General features: G+C 51.2%; 2 protein-coding genes across 2 annotated transcripts in view; both read left to right on the plus strand.

Annotated features, from left to right (window-relative positions):
• Nucleotides 1-5,603, plus strand: part of LOC144828150 (uncharacterized) — a 78,300-nt gene extending 72,697 nt beyond the window's left edge. The window contains exons 4-5 of the mRNA XM_078686268.1: nt 4,437-4,485; nt 5,488-5,603. Coding sequence (XP_078542394.1) covers nt 4,437-4,459 — 23 coding nt within the window. The 3' untranslated portion in view covers nt 4,460-4,485; nt 5,488-5,603. The remainder of the gene's footprint in view (nt 1-4,436; nt 4,486-5,487) is intronic.
• Nucleotides 5,505-23,413, plus strand: part of LOC144828241 (uncharacterized) — a 57,404-nt gene continuing 39,495 nt past the window's right edge. Inside the window, exon 1 of the mRNA XM_078686330.1 lies at nt 5,505-5,844. The gene's annotated coding sequence lies outside the window, so the exon portion shown is untranslated. The remainder of the gene's footprint in view (nt 5,845-23,413) is intronic.

The raw sequence follows: 23,413 nt of genomic DNA on the forward strand, positions 1-23,413 counted from the left end.
CACGGACTACATCTGCCTCAGAGACCTCAACTTCCACCTCAACAGGAACTCTACCACCCTGGTCGACAACCTCGGACTCAAACAGCTAGTCACGACTCCCACCCACTCCGCCGGCCACATGCTCAACAGCATCTTCTCCGCTAGCAACTACGTCACCTACAACCACACCACCGAACTCCACTGGACCGACCACTGCTGTATCCACTTCACCTTCAAGAAACTCACCATGCACCACCACACACAACGGACCCCCGTTGGAGCTGGAGCAAAAGTCACTAAAGACCAGCTAATCGCCACCTTTGCCCGAAACCCACCAACTGATACCACCGACAACAATACTGCCGCCCGCAACCTCAGGCAATGGATCGACGACTGTGCCAACACTCTCACCCCGATCAAGAAACCCTCAAACAGATGCACCAACAGAAAAGCCATCTGGTTCACCGCCGACCTCCAGGCATCTAAGCAGACCTGTCGAAGGCTCGAGATGAAGTGGCAATAACGAACAGACACCGGACATCAATGCAGCCCAAAAGAGCGCCATCCGCAGACACCACCAACTCATCCGAACTGCCAAAAGGACTTCCTTCAAGGAACGCTTTACAACAACACACACAACAGCAAAGAGCTCTTCAACATCATGAAGGAACTCTCCAACCCCAGCTCCAACTCCAACAACATCCTGACAACATCCTGCCATCGCAAGACCTATGCGACTCCCTAGCCACCTTCTTCCACTGTAAGATCGCAGACATCCACAACAGCTTCATCAACCAGGCCCCCCAACAGCCACCGACACCTCAGACTCCCGCCCCCCAGCCACACCAACCAACTGCTCTCCTGTACCCATGTCAACGACGACAACACCATCAAAATCATGAACACCATCCGCTCCGGCTTACCATCAGACCCCTGCCTGCACCACATCTTCAACAAAGCAAGCTCCACCATCGCACTCCATCTCCGTAAGATCATAAACAATTCCTTTGAGACCGCCACTTTCCCGGAGAGCTGGAAGCAGGCCGAGATCAACGCCCTACTCAAGAAATCCAACGCGAACCCTAAGGACCTCAAATATTTCCGGCCCATCTCCCTACTCCCATTCCCGGCGAAAGTCATCGTGAAGATTGTCAACAGGCAACTGACCCTCTTCCTCGAGGAGAACAACATCCTGGACCCATCCCAATCCGCATTCTGCAGCAACCACAGCATCGAAACTGCCTTCATCGCCGCCACCGATGACATCAGGTACCTGCTGGACAACGGAGAAACCGCGGCCCTCATCCTCCTGGACATTTTGGCCGACTTCAACACCGTCTGCCACCACACCCTACGCACACGCCTCCACAACGCAGGGATCTATGACAAAGCCCTGGACTGGACCATCCCCTCCCTCACTGGCAGAACCCAGAGTGTCCGCCTCCCTCCGTTCCGATCTAAAGCCACCAATATCATCTGCGGCGTACCCCAAGGATCATCCCTCAGCCCGACACTCTTCAACATCTACATGGCACCTCTCACCCACATAGCCCGATCGCATGACCTCAACATCATCTCATATGCCGACAACACCCAGCTGATATTCTCCCTCACCAAGGCCCCCACCACCGCCCAAACCAACCTCCACGAAGGAATGAAGGCCGTCATCGAATGAATGAAGAACAGCCGCCTGAAACTGAACTCGGACAAGACGACTGCACCCTGTCCGCCCGGGACGACGCCTGATGGCCGGCCACTCTTGGAGCTTCATCGACTCCCATTGACCACGCGAGCAATCTGGGGTCAATCCTGGACTCATCGCTGTCAATGACCTAGCAAGTCAATGCCATATCCTCCTCCTGCTTCAACACCCTCCGCATGCTCCGCAAGATCTACAGATGGATCCCCACCGGAACCAGAAGGACAGTCACCCAGGCCCTCGTCACCAGCAGGCAGGACTACGCCAACGCCCTCTACGCAGGAACCTCGGCCAAACTCCAGAAACAACTACAACGCATACAGAATGCCTATGCACGCCTCAGCCTCGACATCCCCCGCCACAGCCACATCACATCCCACCTGAGAGACCTTTACTGGCTCCCCGTTAACAAGAGGATCACCTTCAAGCTCCTCACCCACGCATACAAGGCACTCCACAACACCGGACCAGCGTACCTCTGCAGACGACTCAGCTTCTACACCCCGAACCGCCAGCTTCGCTCCGCTGACCTTGCCCTCACCCTCGCCACCGTCCCTGTGTGGGTGAAATACCCCCTCCGTCTTCACACCCCATCCACTGAGTGAGAGACCCCTGTGTGGGTGAAATACCCCCTCCATCCTCAGATCCCATCCACTGAGTGAGAGATCACTGTGTGGGCGAAATACCCCCTTTATCAGACCACCTCCACTGAGTGAGAGATCCCTGTGTGGATGAAATACCCCTCCATCCTCAGACCCCCTTCACTGAGGGAGAGACCCCTGTGTGGGTGAAATACCCCCTCCGTCCTCAGACCCCATCCACTGAGTGAGAGGCCCCTGTGTGGGTGAAATACCCCTCTATCCTCAGACCCCATCCACTGAGTCAGATACCCCTGTGTGGGTGATATACCCCCTCCATCAGACCCCATCCACTGAGTGAGAGACCCTGTGTGGGTGAAATACTCCCTCCATCAGACCCCATCCACTGAGTGAGAGACCCCCGTGTGGGTGAAATACCCCCTCCATCAGACCCCATCCACTGAGTAAGAGACCCCTGTGTGGGTGAAATACCCCCTCCATCCTCAGACCCCATCCACTGAGTGAGGGACCCCTGTGTGGGTGAAATACCCCCTCCGTCCTCAGACCCATCCACTAAGTGAGCGACCCCTGTGTGGGTCACACCTGATGGTTCTGTCTCATGACTTTATTGTGACTACAACCTGCTTCTTTCCTTGTTTTATGAGTGAGCCTCTGAAGGGGGAGGTGGACAAGAAAGCAGCAGAGAAATGCAAACCCTGATGTGGTGCAAAGCAATGGGAGAGAGTTGATTGTCGGAGGTAGTCATTGCGGCGAGGACCGGCCCGTACAATTGCTGCTCCTCGAGAGGTATCGGTTTTCTTCACCGTGTACTTTACATTTTATTAATAGCGCTAGCGTGCTGCCAGTGCTGCCGTTCCTAATACTTTCAGTGCCAGTTTGTGACCTGAGTTGTTTGTACTAAATAGTAAAAGGTTGTGCTGCTTATTCTCAGCGAAACCCTCTTCTATGCAGTCCCGGCTATGTTTTTGCTTCCTGGAGTGGCATCGTTCAATAAGAATGGAAAATATCTTCAATTTGTAGCGTTCCTTAAAAGTAAAAATGTCTTTAATTGCAAATTGTCCTTGATTTATGTGTGGTACGACGTTCCCGTTGTGCGCGCTCTTTCATCATGTAACTAGCGTGTGTGGCAGAGCTTTTTTTTTTTACAAGACATGCGAATACATTGTAGGTGTCTTATTCCATTGTTGTAAAGACAGAGGCCTCATTTGTCACAATTGTCTGAGCTATTCAGCTAAGTTGTGCCAATGTAGCATTGTTTTTAGACTGAATTCATCTATTTAGTAAACAGGTTCTCTTGGTTTCTTCTAGCAAACTTAATTCAGCACAGCTCACATGCTCAGTATCTATGTTGTAGCTCTCCATGACAGCAACTTCTGAAAACAAATGTGTGCAGGGCCCTTCTGTTCATCTGGGCAGTGTGCGGGCTCTGCATTCACATCATAATGTTATGCAATTATTTCATAACCTGTTGCAGAGGCCTGCTTGGGAATTGTTTAGCAGTGATACGAGTGTATTTAATACCGAACCTCTCTTGTTTTGAACATACTCCGGTTATTAGCTACATGACTGCATTTTTGTCAAAACTATTGCATTTTTTTTCCCATGGGCTGTTTTTTTAGTACATTGTGGCATCTCGAGGTCACCTAAAAGCAATCATGGGAGTTCTGTATTTCCTTTTCATGTTACACCTGACCTAGCGCTGTCATCCGTACTGGAGTGTGCAAGTGCCCTGCTCTTCACATGCGGCCTAAGCAGAATATTGCTTGTAAGACCTGAACTCTTCTGTTTTTATAAATGCCAAAACAAAAACCTTTTTTGAAAAGCAGTATTAAGACGGAAAAGGGAGAAATGGTCCCTTAAAAATACATGCTTGTACGAATTACAGTTCACATTTAATGGTTCTAAAAATGATTTCTTAATTACCATGATTGATCATCTGTGTGCAATTTATATCCAATGAAGTTTTAAAACACATGCTTTTTGCTAGCAGGCCCCCTTCCTGTAACATTCATTTTAGAAAGGGGCTGCAGGTTAGTAAGTTTGCAATTCAGGGGCTATGTAGAAGCTTCAACGTCTTTCCAAAGCTTATTACTGTTTTAAAGGGCGTATTTCTGTTATTTAGCTTTTTCCATGGACTTACCCGTTTGGTTTTATTTCAGGGGGAAAATGTCTCTGTCACTGAGAGCTTCAGTCATGCTGCTGTCTCCGGTTAGTGCCCTTCTTTCCATTTCTGCTGCTTTGCTGCACTTTTAAGACCTTGTTAGAGTTTCTTGTTTCTCAAATGAGGGTATTTTCTAATATTTATCTGATTCCCTAATCTTCATTACTTGATTTTGCCGGCCGCAAGTCAGTGTCACTCATAGTCATTGGAATGTCACTCATACTTTCACTGAAATGATGAAAATGTCACACATGCAATCTGAAACATTGACAGCTATGGTTTGGGGATTCACAGCCTTGTCAAATATACAGAATCACCCCCAGGAACAGGAACATTCGAAACGCTGCTCAGCCTCATTGCAGCAGCTGTGTCTACATTGCACACATTGAATGAAATACAAGTCCTCATTTCAATTCACTCCTGAATATCATGTCTGTGCCTTTGCAGAAGTTTAAAAAATTAACAAATTGCTGGTATTTCACTGAGGGAGGGAGCAGAGCTGGCATGAGGGGCTGAATCTGAGGCTCCTCAAGAGCACACTATGAAAGGGTGAGGCCTGCCCTGGACTGTGAGTGTCTTCACCCATGTCTGTGTCTTTGCTGGTGCCAATGCTTGTTTCTCATACGAGACCCTGTCATGGACTGAGAGTGTAGAAACATCCATGTCTGGGTCTTTGCAGGCGCCAATGCTTGTTTCCCATAACACCCATGTCTGTGTGTTTACAGGCGCCAATGCTTGTTTACCATACCACCCATGTCTGTGTCTTTACAGGAGCCAATGCTTGTTTCCCATAACACCCATGTCTGTGTCTTTACAGGAGCCAATGCTTGTTTCCCATAACACCCATGTCTGAGTCTTTGCAGGAGCCAATGCTTGTTTCCCATAACACCCATGTCTGTGTCTTTGCAAGCGCCAATGCTTGTTTCCCATACGAGACCCATGTCTGGGTCTTTGCAGGAGCCAATGCTTGTTTCCCATAACACCCATGTCTGAGTCTTTGCAGAAGCCAATGCTTGTTTCCCATAACACCCATGTCTGTGTCTTTGCAGGCGCCAATGCTTGTTTCCCTGCTGGAGGCGACGATTCCGCCATCGGCCACCAGAGGGCGCTCCTTGCCTGCTGATGAATCCACTGAGTTGCACATTGGATGAAAGAGAGAAGGGTTTCCTCTTCCGGGTCAGCGGCAGCAGAGACAGTCCAGCAGCAGTGTTAACATCACTTCCTATCTGTCCTCCTTGTGTGCAGCCTGCTGCCGAGGAGGAAGGAACCTCATCTGTCTGTGCAGCGACCTTCATCTACAGACCCTCACAGACCCCAAATCTGCCCCCCTCAGACCCTAGATCTGCCCCCCCGGCCCCCCAGGAGGAGGAGAGAGCCTGGAGACGTCTGCACAGGTCTCGGCTCAGGTAGGAGATTGTCAGCACCTTCTGCTGTGTTTGAAGAAATAGACTGAATAATCCTGGAGGGAATCTCTGCAGGAGCCGGGCTGAGCTGGGCTCTTCTATCCGGGGCCCCTGGGCCTGAGCTGGGCTCTTCTATCCCGGGGGCCCCTGGGGGGCTGAGCTGGGCTCTTCTACCCGGGGGCCCTGGGGCTGAGCTGGGATCTTCTGTCCGGGAGCCCCTGGGGCTGAGCTGGGCCCTTCTATCAGGGGCCCCTGGGGCTGAGCTGGGCTCTTCTACCCAGGGGCCCTGTGGCTGAGCTGGGCTCTTCTATCCGGGGGCCTCTGGGGAAGCTCAGCTGGGCTCTTCTATCAGGGGCCCCTGGGGCTGAGCTGGGCTCTTCTATCTGGGACCCCTGGAGCTGAGCTGGGCTCTTCTATCTGGGGACCTCTGGGGCTGCGCTGGGCTCTTCTATCCGGGGGCCCCTGGGGATGAGCTGGGGTCTTCTATCCGGGGCCCTGGAGTTGATCTGGGCTCTTCTATCTGGGGGGCTGGGGACTGAGTTGGGCTCTTCTATCTGGGGGCCCCTGGGGCTGAGCTGGGCTCTTCTATCCTGGGGCCCCTGGGGCTGAGCTGAGCTCTTCAACTGGGGCTGATTTGAGTTCTATCCTGGGGGCCCCTGGGCCTGAGCTGGACTCTTCTTTCCGGGGGACTCTGGGGCTGAGCTGGGCTCTTATATCTGGGGGCCCCCGGGGCTGAGCTGGGCTCTTCTATCTGGGGCCTCTGGGGCTGATTTGAGTTCTTCAATCCGGGGGCCCCTGGGCCTGAGCTGGACTCTTCTTTCCAGGAGCCTCTGGGTGGCTGAGCTGGGCTCTTCTATCCGGGGTCCCTGGGGCTGAGCTGGGTTCTTCTATCTGGGGGCCCTGGGGCTGAGCTGGGTTCTTCTATCCGGGGGCCCTTGGGGCTGAGCTGGGCTATTCTATCCGGGGTCCCTGGGGCTGAGCTGGGTTCTTCTATCCGGGGGCCTATTCGGGATCTGCGCGCTGCAACTCATCTAACTTCACTATGAGGAATCTATGCACTGGAGCTGCCCGTGAAGTAAAGGTGGTGGGGTGAGGAGGGAGTCAACAGCCGACGATGAGGGAAAATTAAAATTAAAAAGAAAACCACTTACCTAGCGCTTGCTTATTTTTAATGGGTTTCCATTTTGAACCTCTGGTACCTTTCAAATGCCTTTGTGCTACAACAACATTGTATCCTTGCACTGAAGGATGAATCTGACACTATCAGTGTGGGAATGGATGGATCAGCCTTCTGTCATGTGAGCAGCAAGGCGTGAATATCTGCCAGCTGTGCAGTGTGGTCACCAGTTCAAGTTCAAGTTCAAGTTCAAAGATTTGTATAGCGCACTACTCACCCAGAGGGTCTCAAGGCGCTTGAGGGAGGGGGGGTGCTTTACTTATCGAATATCCAAGTTTTTAGTAGCTTTCTGAAGGAGAGGTGGTTCTGTGTAAGAGGAGATGATGTTGAGATTGTGTTGGCGCGCGATGGATGCGAGGGGACTCATGTATACGTTGAAGAGGGTGGGACTGAGTGATGATCCTTGTGGTACGCCGCAGATGACTTCGGTGGCCTCTGATCTAAAAGGGGGGAGGCGGACTCTTTGGGTTCTTCCGGCGAGGAACGAGATGATCCAGTCCAATGCTTTTCCTTGTATTCCGATGTTGCTGAGACTTTGTACAAGGGTGCTATGACAAACTGTGTCGAAGGCTGCGGAGAGGTCAAGTAGGATGAGGGCGGCTGTTTTTCCGTTGTCCAGTAGAGTGCGAATGTCGTCTGTTGCTGTGATGAGGGCGGTTTCGGTGCTGTGTTTGGCTCAGAAGCCGGACTGTGAGGGGTCGAGGGATTTGTTGGATTCAAGGAAGGCGGCGAGCTGACTATTGACGGCTTTCTCAATGACTTTGGCAGGGAATGGGAGGAGCGAGATGGGGCGGTAGTTCAGTGGGGTCTGCTGTGGGTTTCTTCAGAAGGGCGCTGAGTTCGGCATGTTTCCAGCTTTCCGGGAAGGTGGCGGAGTTGAAGGAGCAGTTGATGACCTCGCGGAGGTGGGGTGCGATGATGGAGTCTGCTTTGTTGAAAATGTGGTGGGGACATGGGTCGGTTGGCGATCCTGAGTGGATGGAGTTCATCAGGCGGATGGTTTCTTCATTAGTGATTGGGTTCCACGCCCAAAGGTTGTTAGGGTGTGGTTTTGGTTCGGAGGTGGGTGGAGTGGACTGGTCTTCGGACTGGTTTTCAAAGCTGTTATGTATGTCGCCGATTTTGTTGTGGAAGAAAGAGGATAGAGAGTCGCAGAGGTCTTGGGAGGGAGTGATGTCGTTGGTGCCGGCGGTGGGGTTGGTAAATTCTTTGACGATGTTGAATAATTCCTTGCTGTTATGGGCGTTGTTGTCTAGTCGATCCTTGAATGCTGATTTCTTGGTGGATTGGATCAGTTGGTGGTGTTTGCGGGTGGCGTTCTTGAAGGTGGCCAGGTTGACAGTGGTTGGGTTTTTTCTCCAGGCTTTCTCGAGGGTACGACAGGACTTCTTGGATTTCTTAAGGTCATCGTTGAACCAGGAGGCTTTTGTGCTACCTTGCTTGATTTGATGGTTTTTCAAGGGTGCTAGTTCGTCGGCGCTGTGGGTGATCCATTGTGTGAGGTTGGTGGCTGCTAGGTTTGGGTCCGATGATTTGGCAGGAGGGTTTTGGTGAAGCGATGTGAAGAGCTGGTCGGTGGTAATTTTTTTCCAATTTCTTCGGGGAATAGGTTGTGGGGGGTTGTGGGTCGTGGTCTTTTTGTAGTTGAAGTGAACGCAGCTGTGGTCCGTCCAATGGAGAGCTGTGGTGTGATCGAAGGAGATGTGCTTGCTGGAGGTGAAGATTGGGTCGAGCGTGTGCCCGGCAGAGTGGGTGGGGGTGTCAACAAGTTGTTTGAGTCCGAGATTGGCCAGGTTGTCCAGAAGAGTGGTGGTGTTGTTGTCGTTTTCCTTTTCCAGGTGGAAGTTGAGATCCCCCAGTAGAATGTAGTCCTCGGAGGGGAGGGCGTGTGGGCTGATGAAATCAGTGATGTCTTCGCAGAAATATGTGCGGGGTCCTGGTGGCCTGTAGATGAGGGTGCCTCTGAGTGTGGTCTTGGGGTCGGTGTGGATCTGGAAGTGAAGGTGTTCGTTGTGAGGTTGTCATCGGAACTGGTCGTGATGCGGATGGTGTTCTTATGGACGATGGCGATGCCTCCTCCTGTTTGGTTGGTGCGATCCTTTCGGATGATCTTGTAGGCGTCCGGGATTGCTATGGCGATGTCGGGCGCTGATGAGGCGTTCATCCAGGTTTCTGTAAGGAAGGCGACGTCCGGCGATGTAGTGTCGAGTAGGTTCCAGAGTTCAATGGAGTGTCTGTGGACCCTTTAGGTGGTTAGTGTCGGAGCCCTGTTTGGAGTATGTGGGTTTGGTGTGGGTCTTGATGCAGTCGAACTTGCAGGAGTGTCAGGTGAAGGGTCCATGGCTGTGTCCTGGGGCGGAATGGTAGCATTGTGGTGTGCGGCCGGGGTTAAGGGCTGAGAGGGTAGCGGCGTCGTACGTTAAGCGGGCGGAGTGGATTTTGCGGGGGCCAGGGGGGGTCTCGCCCTGGGCGCAGTCCAGGCACGGACGGGCGTAGACGGGCTTACCTTTGGCGCACTTTCGGCGCGCATTGGGCGCGACCGCTGCGCGCAAAGGCATCTGTCATATGTGAATGGTGGAGGGGGGAGGGGCGAGGGGGGAGCAGCTGGGAGGCGGGAGCGGGGTGGAGAGCCGGGCAGGGAGGCACAACAACAAACAACAAAATGGCAGCAAGCCAAAAGCGAAACAGGATTGGGGCACACTCTTAATTAACGTGATGGAAATGGCAGTGGAAATGGCAGTGGCACCGGCTCAATCAGGCACAAATGAAATATTAAGGCAAAGGCAGCACAGCACAATTGAAAGATCGTGAAAGCGCACTTTCGCAATATAGCGCTACGATACAAATATAATAAGCAATCAGGCACTAATGATTGTGGGAGCAATGCGAGCTAGCAGAGAGTAATCTGGAATTAAAGCGCTAGGATACCACAAGCGCCAAGCAGAGCAGGGAGCAGCGTGAGGAGCAACCGCCTCTGAAGGGATCAGGACGGTCACCAAAGATTTTAATGTGAGTCTATAGTGGTACATTGGCGTTTTCACAATTTCCCTGCATGTAGCACATGTCACGGAGTATTTCTGTGTAATAACAACCGCAGGACGTGCAGAGCCATCTGTATAGAAGACTCTCTTAGTCCTCAGTGGGTAGGATATTAGGACTTTGTGGTATATTTTGTGTATAGTGCATACATTCTTGAATGCTGAGAGTCAGATCATACTCAAATGTTACATCAACTCCACTTAAAGATGCAAGCCATTGCGTCATCATCTGTTGCTGCCAGTATTATTACTATACACTCCCCCCTGGTCAGGTGTTGTTCCGCGTCATCATCTGTTGTGGCCAGTATTGTCACGATACACTCCGCCCTGGTCAGGTGTCGTTCCGCGTCATCATCTGTTGTGGCCAGTATTGTCTCTATACACTCCGCCCTGGTCAGGTGGTGTTCGGCGTCATCATCTGTTATGGCCAGTATTGTCACTGTCTGCTCCTCCCTGGTAGGGTGATGTTCTGCGTCATCATCTGTTGTGGCCAGTATTGTCACTATACACTCCGCCCTGGTTGGGTGTTGTTCTGTGTCATCTGTTGTGGCCAGTATTGTCACTATACACTCCGACCTAGTCAGGTGTCGTTCTGAGTCATCATATGTTGCTGCCAGTAGTGTCACTATACACTCCGCCCTGGTCGGGTGCTGTTTTGCGCCATCCTCTGTTGTGGCCAGTATTGTCACTGGTCGGGAGTCGTTCCGCGTCATCATGTGTTGCTGCCAGCATTATTACTACACACTCCGCCCAGGTCGGGTGTCGTTCCGCGTCAGCATCTGTTGCTGCCAGTATTGTCACTGTACACTCCGCCCTGGTAAGGTGTTGTTCCGCGTCATCATCTGTTGTGTAAATGTTGTCAATGTAAGATGGCGCCTATGGATCTTTCTGTAAGAGCTCCATAATTGATGCTGCAAATAAACCAGGACTTTTCTTAAAACCACTGGCAATCATATATAACAGAACTGAGAAAGAGCTTAGACACTCCCTCTCAGGCATTATATTTTGTCTGAAAAGTCCATTGTACAGCTTATGAGAGTGTGTGTGACTTTAATCTAAAACTATTCTGTATGTTCAATCAGGTTTTAAAAGTGGAAAAAGAGGATTATTCAATGTACAACTGAAAGGCATTATAATGCTGTGATCTTCAGCTGACCGCGGATAGCTTTAATGTTGTGTTTGCTTCTGGCTTCGGAGGATATTGAGCCTGTGTTTGGGGCTCAGCAATGACCTGTAGAATAGATTCTTTATCCCACCCTTCTTGGATTCCATACTGCGCTGGAGCCTACTTTAAACTTACTCACACGCATTCTTTTCCCTCAGGTCCCCGGGTTTGTAGGAGGAAAATGCTAACAATTTTACCTCCTCTCCTGAGGGCTCATCCCTTATGAAGGCTTGGGACTGTGACCCTCTGCAAGCAGGATGTTGTCGGCAGCTGATACATGTGGGCAGAATATAGCTTTAAATTTGTGTATGTATATCTCTCAATTAGTATTTTTACAATCAGAACACTATCTGGAGGATTTAGATGTCCATCAGAGTTTCAGACTGTATGTATTCTTCAGTCTGACTCACCAACAGAAGTTCAGCTGGGCTGTCCACCAGCGCCATCACCCAAGTCCTGTTCTGCAGAAGTATCCGTAGTTTGCAGGGCATTTTCTTTAGTTAATCAAGTTCCTTTCTTTCTTTTTGAAGTGAGTAATAGAGTTCAACCTTTCTCTTCCTTCTTTACACTAACCTCAGCGTCTTGTCCTGATTCGGTCCGTCAACTCCTCTTGGCCCAAAAAGAATGAGAAGTAATGCTATTAGTGTTGGACCTGGCCTCATCTTCAAAGGATCAAAGAGCCGGATGGCAGGAAACCCCGACAATCAGCCCTCGGGCACGAGATAGCCGCCTGCGAGGGCCCGGACTTCAAAGGGAAACTGGGCTATAACAAGGCCCGCTCGAGAACTAGCGGACAGTGGAATCCTGGAGAAGAGAGCCCTGCTGACGTGGTCGCGGCTCAGCCATCTTAGGAGAAGAACGCCATCTGAACTTGGAAACCTGTGCGAGCCCTGCTGACTTCGTCGCGGCTCATCTTTGCAAAGAAGGACATTCGTTGGAACCTCGGAGCCCTGCTGACCTCGTCGTGGCTCATCCTTGCAAAGAAGGACATTCGTTGGAACATCTTGAGCCCTGCTGACATGGTCGCGGCTCCCCAAGAACGTACAGACACTCCGTTCACTCCGGCTCGAGCCCTGTTGGTCTAGCCGCGGCTCGAGGAGTATTCTGGCCCAGCTGCTCCTTCGATGCTACCCATACGACCTGGCTCGAGAGGAAGTGAGTGGAGTAGCCAGTACGACCCCCATCTACCGTACCCCCGGCTCGAGGATTGAGAGCTGTGCGCAGGGTACGCTTCGTACTGTTCCCAGTACTGTGACTGTCCCGCTTCCAAGCTCCCCGCAACCAAGACTGTACGATCCCTAGATCGACTTGTAAATACGTACTCGTTGACCTCATATCTACTGTTTGATAAAGAACCTTGTATTCTGAACTCAGATGTGTGGAGTACGTTTATAAGCGGGGTGGAAGCTCAGTGTGTACGATCCTAAATACCAAGCCCTCCCCTGTGAGGGCCTCACGCCAGTGCTCGGCAGCATTCCTGGGAGAGGTGGGTCACGGGGTGGTCAGGAGAGCGTACTCTGTCCCCCCTGAGATCGCCCCTTCTAACAATTAGAATACAGATGCCAGTCTGGCTGTTATATTTTTGTACGGTCCGTCAAATTGTATCCACCTTGGCTGGACTTCTGAGTTGATGGAAATCCAGTCCTTTTCTTTTTGTGTTACTGTCTTTTTTGTCTTTTTATATCCTTTCTAATCTCTGGTGTAGTTTTTTCCTCACCAGAACCCTCAGTTCAATTTTATGTTGTGAGCTGCGGTTTGATGGCTCGTGACCCCAAGCTGTGACGCTCACAGAAGTATATGTTTCAAAATCATTTTAGTTGGCTCCTGTTCACACTCTTGAACAGGGATTGCTGCAGCCTCTGGCGCATAGCCAAAGCCGCTGCTTCTCGGCTCAGCATTATTGAGGAAAACTGTTTTAAGATTTCCCATTTATTTAACTCCTAGATCTAGGGAGGGTGCAGCCTTCTACTCATTTGTTCTTGCCTTAGTACATCAGGTAGTACCGCCCATGACAGCGTGCCATGGGTAGTACGGTTGATACTTGATCTCATTCCTAGATCTCGGGAGGGTGCAGCCTTCTACTCATTTGTTCTTGCCTTAGTACATCAGGTAGTACCGCCAATGACGGCGTGCCATGGGTAGTACGGTTGATACTTCCTCTCATTCCTAGATCTAGGGAGGGTGCAGCTTTCTACTCATTTGTTCTGTCCTTAGTATATCAGGTAGTACCGCCAATGACGGCGTGCCATGGGTAGTATGGTTGATACTTCATCTCATTCCTAGATCTGGGGCTGGTGCAGCCTTGTACTCATTTGTTCTTGCCTTAGTATATCAGGTAGTACCGCCAATGACAGCGTGCCATGGGTAGTACGGTTGATACTTCATCTCATTCCTAGATCTAGGGAGGGTGCAGCCTTGTACTCATTTGTTCTTACCTTAGTACATCAGGTAGTACCACCAATGATGGCGTGCCATGGGTAGTACAGTTGATACTTGATCTCATTCCTAGATCTAGGGAGGGTGCAGCCTTGTACTCATTTGTTCTTACCTTAGTACATCGGGTAGTACCGCCCATAACGACGTGCCATGGGTACTACGGTTGATACTTCATCTCATTCTAGATCAAGGGAGGGTGCAGCCTTGTACTCATTTTTACTTTCCTTAGTTCATCGGATAGTACCGCCCATGACGGTGTGCATGGGTAGTACGGTTGATACTTCATCTCATTCCTAGATCTAGGGCTGGTGCAGCCTTGTACTCATTTGTTCTTGCCTCAGTACATCGGGTAGTACCGCCCATAACGGCATGCCATGGGTAGTACGGTTGATACTTCATCTCATTCCTAGATCTAGGGAGGGTGCAGCCTTGTACTCATTTGTTCTTGCCTTAGTACATCGGGTGTACCACCAATGACGGCGTGCCATGGGTAGTACGGTTGATACCTCATCTAATTCCTAGATCTAGGGAGGGTGCAGCCTTGTACTCATTTGTACTTTCCTTAGTACATCAGGTAGTAACACCAATGAGGGTGTGCCTTGCGTAGCAGTGTAGATACTTTCCCAGGTGTTGTACGCCTCTGAAGGTGGCTCCATTCCAAGGGGACGTCTCATCGCCACAATGCTGCTCCTCTGGTTGGTGTTGCAAGCGATCCAGAAGGCAGTGTTGTTGCTTTTTACGGGCACTTTGCCCGTAGTGGCGCTTATAGTCCGTGGACAGATTGCTTGTATGGAACCCTGTGTCTGTGGTACAGGTCCCACTCGACCCGCTCTGCCTGCTTTGTTCTGCAATACATACTGTCTGAGTCACCTATATAGGACACTGTGTGTACCGAGCCAGTACGGTATCAGGTGATCCCACTTTAGGGAACCCTGTCTGATATTCTGAGGTATGTGGGGTCTAAGTGACCAACAAACCAATCTTATGAACTGGAAGGGTGAAAGGGTTCACCGAGTCGTGATATGCTTGGGGCTGAGTCGTAACGGCTGCATCTTTGTAGGAGTGGAAAGCGTAGTACCGGCATCTATAGGACCAAAGTTCACCCGTGATAAAACATTTCAAAGGTATACACTGCATGTGCATGTACAACAAATGTTACTGCACCCCTGTGCTCAATGTTGCCTCTGTTTTCCACAATGTTGTGTAACTTCTGCCCTGTAATTGACTCCGATCAAACCAGGAGCTTCATGTTTAAAGAAACCTTTCAACTAACGAAAGATCCAATGTGCAAATACCACAGATTTGTTTGGATTAATAGTTTTCTTCTGAAAAATTCCCCTAATTGTTCGCTCTGGAAAAAAAATCTACCTGAAATGTTTGTTAACTGCTCACATTGACCCCTTAAATGCTGGCCCTTCTCTCTCCCCTCCCCCACGTGCTGAGCACTTTCTTTTAAAGTATTTTGGGTAGTTTGTGCTTAGGGTACATAACTTTTTTTCACAAAAGGAACCCATGGCAAATTTGGCACCCTCTTATGTCTAACATCCAGGGGATTGTAACTGTACCCAGGGTTTTTGGATTCCCCTGGAGGGGACCCAGAAAATAGGCAAAATATAGCAAAATGTTTAAATTTTTTGAAAAAATAGGGAAAAAGTGCTCCAGAGAAAACTGTTTTTTTCCTATAAATGACATCGTTGTACATTTGCTGTGCTAAGGTTACCATCTTCCCAGCTTGTAGGGACAAAAACAGTTATTTTTACAACAGTTTTAGCCAATTTTGCCTTTTTTTGTGCTCTCAACTTTCTTCCAGTTTTTGGTGTAATCTACTGTGAAACCCGGGGAGATCCAGGAAAGCTGCAGATTTATGAAAGTAGACACAACTCAGAATTCAGAAAGGGGTCATATGTGTACATCCCTCAAGATTTTCCCCAAATATGCTGACTGTTGAAATAACGAAATATTGAAAATGAGTAGGACAAAAATGCCGTTTGTGACAATGTTTTCATCTGTGCATTTCTGTCACAATGGCGAATTTACAAAACTGTTATTTGTACATCTCTAAATTTGACGGTGCCCACACTAGAATACGGTTCAGAGGACGAGTATGGCTGTGGTGTTCTGGTTGGTCTGGAGTTTGTGTAGCAGGGTTTTGTTGATTCCGGCATCGAGGGCGTTGCCGTAGTCCAGTCTGCTCGTTATGGGTGACGGTCTTTCTACATTCTGTGAGGATCCACTTTAAGGTCTTGCAGAGGATGTGGAGGGAGTTGAAGCATTTGGAGGCGATTGCGTTGACCGGGCGGGTCAAGGTTTGCTGTCTATGACGATCCTGAGATTCTTGGCATGGGTGGTGAGGGTAGATGTTCGTCCTATCTTTATTAGCCACCAGGTAGAGTCCCACGCTGACGTTCTTTTCCCGAAGATCACGGTTTAAGTCTGTCAGTGCTTTAGACAGTTGATCTTCATCCAGTGGGCAATTCCAGTCGAACAGGAATGAAACTTCACCCGGGTACTGGGCGTCTTGGCCATGAGAGACAGTTGTGTGTCAGTATAGGAGAGGACGTTGATGTTATGAGAGTGGTGATTCTAGCTAAAGGGATCATGTATGCGTTGAAGAGGGTCGGGCTCTGGGAAGATCTGCGTGGAACTCAGCAGACAAGGTCACCGGCATGCAACGTGTACGGTGACAGGTTGACTGACTTGGTTCTTCCAGTCAGGAAGAAGCAGATCCAGTGCGTCTCGTTGGATTCTGATCTCCTGGAGGCGTTGGATAAGGATGGGGTGGGACACTGTCTCAAACTCTACAGAGAGGACCAGGAGAATGAGATCACCATGTCTCTTCTGTCCAGAGTCATGCGGATGTCATCCATGGCGGGGATGTGGACAGTTTCCAAGCTGTGTTTGGTTCTCAAACCAGACTGAGTAGTTTTGAGGAGCTGTTGGTCCTTGAGGTATTCAACAAAGTGTCTGTTGACCATTTTCTCTAGGATGTAAACCGGGAATGGTAGCAGGGAGATCGGCCTGTGCTTGGCGAGCGTTAAAGGGTTTAAGGGGGTTTCTTCAGCAGTCGGAGGACAGTGGTGTCTTTCTCTCAAACAGTTCTTCCTCGGGGTTTGTAGTAAGATTGAGAGATCCACCCCCAGGCACCACCAACTCTGAATGCTGTATTAGCACAGAGTATTGGAGTGGCCAGGCAAGGGAAAGGGGCTTAGGGGATAGGAACTGCGAGGAGCGAGATTTCAAAAAGAAAGCATACATAATATTCAGATGGAACCTAAGTTTTGAGTTCCCCGTAAAACTTCCCCCGCTTTTGAAGGATTAGTTATTTTTACCCTGTTTGGTGAACTTAGAACTCTCTCTCTATTCTGCTTTTTTGAGGTTTTCTGTTTCTATACTGGCTCTCTTAAAATTAGGCTGCAAGATAAAGGGGATCAGGTGAAGCCACTTGTTCAACGCTAACCTTTTAACACCTTAGCTACACCTGATTTGAATTTGAATTTTAAAATATTTCTTAAGCGCACTTTTACCGGGACGGTTTCATGGCGCTGGATAGCAGTGTATCGGTGGAGGCAAGACAAGGAACTAAGGTGCTACAGATCTGGAAAACAAAAACGTCTTGAGTAGTTTACGGAATTCCAGATAGGACGATGAGGTCCTAAGTGCAAGAGGAAGCGAGTTCCAAAACAATGGAGCCAGCACCGCGAATCTGGCCCCTCCGGACTTCTGCTTCCTAAAACGGGGGACTGACAGGAGAGCGTGGTGAGTGGAGCGGAGCTCTCTGGTCGGGAGGTAGGGTAAGATGGCTTCACAGAGGAAAGCGGGGGCGGTCCCGGCCCTAGCCTGATACGTGATGCAGCCCAGTTTAAATAGGGCCCTCTCCCTCACCGGTAGCCAATGCAAAGACTGCAACAGAGGGGTCACATGGTTGGATTTAGAGAGACCATAAATCAGGCGGGCCGACTGATTTTGTATCAATTGGAGCCGGCGGATCAGGTAGGCCGGGGCGCCATTGTAGATCACATTCCCATAGTCAAGGCGCGATTGCACCATGGCCATGAGGATGAGCTTGAGTGCGGTGACAGAAAAGTATCGGGCGACCTTACGGATGGTGCGGAGGGAAAAAAAACAAGCCGACACCACTGAGTTTATCTGTGCGTGAAGAGTGAGCTGGGGATTGATGAAGATGCCCAGGGTTTTAACTTTGGGAACTGGGAGGGGAGGGGGGCCAAGGGAAAGGGGCCAAAAAGCGGGGGACCAGGGACTGCAGCCACCACCCGTCAAGACCAATTCGGTCTTGTCGGGGTTTAATTTAAGGTGGTTGCAGTTCATCCATCCTTGAATGAAAAGCATGACCCTTTGGAAGTTCAGGGCAGAGGTGGGGGAGCAGGAAAGGTTAAAGATAAGTTGGAGGTCATCGGCATAGTTGAACACCGAGACCTCCATCTGCTGTAAAGAAAAAATGAGGGGTGAGATGTATAAATTAAACAACAAAGGAGACAAGGAGGAACCCTGGGGAACACCACAGGTCACTCTCCGGGGTGGAGCAGCGAAGTTGGCTAGATGGACGGCCTGCTCTCTGTCTGTTAGAAAAGATCGGAGCCAGGTCAGGGCCATGCCCTCGATGCCCGCCGCTTCGACACGGGTCAACAGAATGCCATGGTCCACCGTGTCGAATGCGGCGGACAGATCTAACAGGACCAGGGCCTGGGGGCGGCCGGTGTCAATGCCTTCCCTCAGTTTGTCCATCACCGACACAACTACCTTCTCGGTAGAGTGCAGTGGGCGAAAGCCCGCCTGGCGGGGAGAGAGGCGGCCAGTCGATTCCACGAAGGAACTCAGGGTCCTGGTGACATGGGCCTCTGAGACCTTGGCCAGATAGGGAAGGAGGGAGATGGGACGGTAGTTAGCAGGCAGGGAGGGATCAGTGCCTGCCTTTTTCAGGATCGGAATGATGACTGCCGATTTGTGAGCATGGGGGACAGTGCCAGTTGTAAGGGAGTGATTAATTAAAGTAAGTGGAGGGGAGCAACAGTTGGAAAAAAACTCTTTCAGGGCAAAAGCAGGACCAATGTCCTGGGGGAGCCCGATTTTACCTGGGCCAGTAAGGGGAGGAGAGTATCTCGTGTCAAAGGGGGGAACTGGGTAAGGGGTAAGACAGAGGAGGGGGAGTGAGCAGCAAGTGGTACCGGGAGTGATGAAGGGATGTTGGCCTTAATGAGGGCTACCTTCTCAATAAAGAAGGAATTAAGGGAGTTACAGAGGGTTTGGGATGGGGAATTTTAGGAGTTGCCCTGTCAGAGGCAGCGAGCTCATGGACTGTGGCGAATATTTCTTTAGATTGGTTTTCTGCTGCCAGGATTCTGCCGGAAAAGTACTCAGCTTTAGCTTTTAGTATATCCCTTTTATATTCGTTGAGTACCGAGCAGTAGCTTATTTTAAGAGAGGGGCAGTAGGAACGCCGCCACGCTCGTTTGGCTCTGCGTGTCGCAAGTTTTTTAGCTCTAAGGGAAGGGGTAAACCATCTGTTGGCCGCATGGGCATGTTTGATGGCCACTCTCTTAAGGGGGAGAGTAGTGTTGCACGCGTTTGACAGCCAGGTGTTAATGGCTGTGAGCTGAGTGGAGAGGGGTAGGCCGCCGAGCTCGGGGCTGGAAGCTGCAAGGGAAGAGCAGATCGCGGGGAGGTCAGCCTTATCCCACTTTCTGGCCCAGATGTTTCTAGGCGGGGGGGGTTTAGGCAGCCGTCCAAGGGCTACTGCAAAAGAAATAAGAGAGTGGTCTGACCAGGAACAGGGCGAGATGGTGGGGGAGTTGATGGGGATATTAAGGGTCCAGATTTGATCTAATTGATGGCCTTTGGTATGGGTAGGCATACTGAGTTGGGGAAGAAAGTTGAGACTGGTGAGCAGGGCCGTGAACTCCTTGGATCTTAGATCTTCAGCTGGGTCGTTCGGCCAGAAGTTCAGGTCCCCAAGCACCAGAATTGCGGAGTTGTTCACTACTAGAGTGGCCAAAAGGTCCTCAATAGAGGAAAGAAAATCGGGGGTGGGTTGGGGCGGCCGGTAGATGAGCACACAAGTCAGAGGAACCCCAAAAGAGGAGGAACGCACTACTAGACAGTCCACGGCGTGAATAGGAAGGGAAGGTAGTGTCTGGAAGTGGAAATCTGTACGGGTGATCAGAGCAACGCCTCCCCCAGTTTTTCCCCCGGGGCGATCCATTCTGATGGCAGAGTAGGTGGAGGGCAGCATGGACAAGAGGCTCGGAAGGGAGTCGTCCCTGAACCATGTTTCCGTAAGGAATAGTAGGTCTGGCTGGCGGGAGTCAAGCAGATGGAATAACTCGAGATGGTGCCCAGCGGCAGACCTAGTGTTGAGGAGGATCGCTGTGGTGGTAGGCAGGGGGGTACCCAGAGTGCGAGGGGACACGGGACCGTGCTTAGGTAGAAAACGGGTGGGGAATGAGGAAACATCGGACGGCTGTTGCAATAGCTCGCTAGGCCGTGAGAGTACGGCAGAGGAATTACGTAGGTCAAGAGAGGCAATACGCTCTCGCACTGTAAGAGGGGGGGGCGTGGGTGCCAGAGGGAGAGAATGGTCGTGGAAGAGTACATGATGGGTGGATGGGCATAATGGCCGGTCCCGGGCCCCGGCCAGCCGCGGACGGGCGCAGACGGGCTTAACTCTGGCGCGACTCCGGTGCGCCTACGACGCGCCCGCTGCGCTCGTCCGCTGCGCTGACGCATAGTGGTCGTTTAAGTAGCAGTGTGACTAGGGGGGTGTGGCTAGGATGGATCAGGCCGACAACCCAACCCAAGATGGCGCCCGCAGTCGCCGGGGTCGCCGTTAAGCGGTCAGCCCACGGCGGGTTACTGGCTTCAGGCGGACTGTGAAGGTGAGTGTGGCGGCTAGTCGTCAGCAGGGCCACTGAGGGAAGGTTAAAAGCGTTGTCGCTGCTTGTAGTCAGCAGGATGAATGAGGCAAGAAATAGGGGTAAAATTGCTCGTATTCAGCCTAAGAGACCAGGGTTTTAAAATAAAATATCAGCGCTCCAGCAGATGCGCGCGAGCCCTCTGCCACCGGGCTGCGAGCTATCGCTGGTGAGGAGGGGAGGAGGGTCCTAAGTAGCAGTGTGACTAGGGGGGTGTGGCTAGGATGGATCAGGCCGACAACCCAACCCAAGATGGCGCCCGCAGTCGCCGGGGTCGCCGTTAAGCGGTCAGCCCACGGCGGGTTACTGGCTTCAGGCGGACTGTGAAGGTGAGTGTGGCGGCTAGTCGTCAGCAGGGCCACTGAGGGAAGGTTAAAAGCGTTGTCGCTGCTTGTAGTCAGCAGGACGAATGAGGCAAGAAATAGGGGTAAAATTGCTCGTATTCAGCCTAAGAGACCAGGGTTTTAAAATAAAATATCAGCGCTCCAGCAGATGCGCGCGAGCCCTCTGCCACCGGGCTGCGAGCTATCGCTGGTGAGGAGGGGAGGAGGGTCCTAAGTAGCAGTGTGACTAGGGGGGTGTGGCTAGGATGGATCAGGCCGACAACCCAACCCAAGATGGCGCCTGCAGTCGCCGGGGTCGCCGTTAAGCGGTCAGCCCACGGCGGGTTACTGGCTTCAGGCGGACTGTGAAGGTGAGTGTGGCGGCTAGTCGTCAGCAGGGCCACTGAGGGAAGGTTAAAAGCGTTGTCGCTGCTTGTAGTCAGCAGGACGAATGAGGCAAGAAATAGGGGTAAAATTGCTCGTATTCAGCCTAAGAGACCAGGGTTTTAAAATAAAATATCAGCGCTCCAGCAGATGCGCGCGAGCCCTCTGCCACCGGGCTGCGAGCTATCGCTGGTGAGGAGGGGAGGAGGGTCCTAAGTAGCAGTGTGACTAGGGGGGTGTGGCTAGGATGGATCAGGCCGACAACCCAACCCAAGATGGCGCCTGCAGTCGCCGGGGTCGCCGTTAAGCGGTCAGCCCACGGCGGGTTACTGGCTTCAGGCGGACTGTGAAGGTGAGTGTGGCGGCTAGTCGTCAGCAGGGCCACTGAGGGAAGGTTAAAAGCGTTGTCGCTGCTTGTAGTCAGCAGGACGAATGAGGCAAGAAATAGGGGTAAAATTGCTCGTATTCAGCCTAAGAGACCAGGGTTTTAAAATAAAATATTAGCGCTCCAGCAGATGCGCGCGAGCCCTCTGCCACCGGGCTGCGAGCTATCCTAGACACTGCTACAAGGATACATTCCCTAAAGAGTTTCATTAAACATTTCTCTCCCTCTCCTTCAATAGTTCAACACCCCTGGTTAAGTCATCTGGCTGTGATAGAAAGTTATATGAACTGAACAATAATATTCATGAATCATGTTCTTTATTCTTCAGCCAAACGGGTTTGTCTCTGTGGAGCTGCCTTCCCTGGAATTGTTTCAACTACTAATTGTCTTGACTGGTAGCGCAAGAAATCAGGTTACATTTAGTCTATTCCTTCGAGTTAGAACCAAAATTATGATGTGACTTGAAACGCTAAAAAGTTCGACCAACTCAGCCCTTACCAGGGGTTTTACTCTCTCCCGAGTGGAGGCCGGACTCAGCCCTTACCAGGGGTTTCACTCTCTCCCAAGTGGAGGCCGGACTCAGCCCTTACCAGGGGTTTCACTCTCTCCCGAGTGGAGGCCGGACTCAGCCCTTACCAGGGGTTTCACTCTCTCCCAAGTGGAGGCCGGACTCAGCCCTTACCAAGGGTTTCACTCTCTCCCGAGTGGAGGCCGGACTCAGCCCTTACCAGGGGTTTCACTATCACCCAAGTGGAGGCCGGACTCAGCCCTTACCAGGGGTTTCACTCTCTCCCAAGTGGAGGCCGGACTCAGCCTTTACGAGAGAGTGGGGTTTTGGGTGCTGCTGGTGTGGATGCGGTGAGTGTTGGGTGTGGGTAGGTGCATGAGAATTTGCAGGAAGCGCAAGATAAGGCTCCCTCGATGTTGTGTGGGGCAGTGAGGCACCAGCTTGTGGAAGGGTGGCTGGGGTTGAGGGCACGGAGGGTCGCAGTAGGTAGTAGTGGGAATGGACAAGACCAGGGTTCCTGTCACTGGGCATCGTCCTTGCATGGATGGGCGCAGACTGGCTTGCCTTTGGCATGCCTTCAGGGCATATGGCCATGTCTGAACTGGGGTGGCGGAGTGAGCTAAAGAATGATGTTGGATTAAACCCAGATCAGTTGACTGGGGGTGAGTGCTTGCAATGTTCAACACTCCTTCCATCATCCCTTTTGGTATTGCTTTTTTGGCAGTAAGTTGGCAGGGTATGCCCAGACGTGGCTCCCGTGCTCACTTTGCCACTGAATTCAAGCTAGCCTGGCTGATGACGGCTGATTAGCCAGAAACCGGTCACAGGATGCTTGTTTCCAGTCCAGGGAAGACATGGCTTGGCAGTTCGGGCTGGACTGTTCCCATGAGGCACAGGGTCAGACTGATTTGCATATGGCCATGTCTGCACTGGGGTGGCGGAGTGAGCTAAAGAATGATGATGGACAATGGGCAGAAGGATAAGATCCCCTCCCCCTTTGGACTTACATTAGGGAAAGAAACCAGTGGCAGTCGGTGGCATCAGTTGCATGACAGCTACTGCAAGAAAGTCCGGCTCAAGACCATCTTGAGTGTTTTTAAAGAATGCAGTGCCATGCTGAGAGCATGTGGCATTGGTAGATTATCATTCCACACACCCGTAAATACTAATTTTACACTCCCAGAAGTATTTAGAGACACTTGTATGGGAAAATGCAAGTGAGCGGGTGTA

Source organism: Lissotriton helveticus, chromosome 1_1 (assembly GCF_964261635.1).
Source record: "Lissotriton helveticus chromosome 1_1, aLisHel1.1, whole genome shotgun sequence".
In the NCBI taxonomy this organism is placed as follows: Eukaryota; Metazoa; Chordata; class Amphibia; order Caudata; family Salamandridae; genus Lissotriton; species Lissotriton helveticus.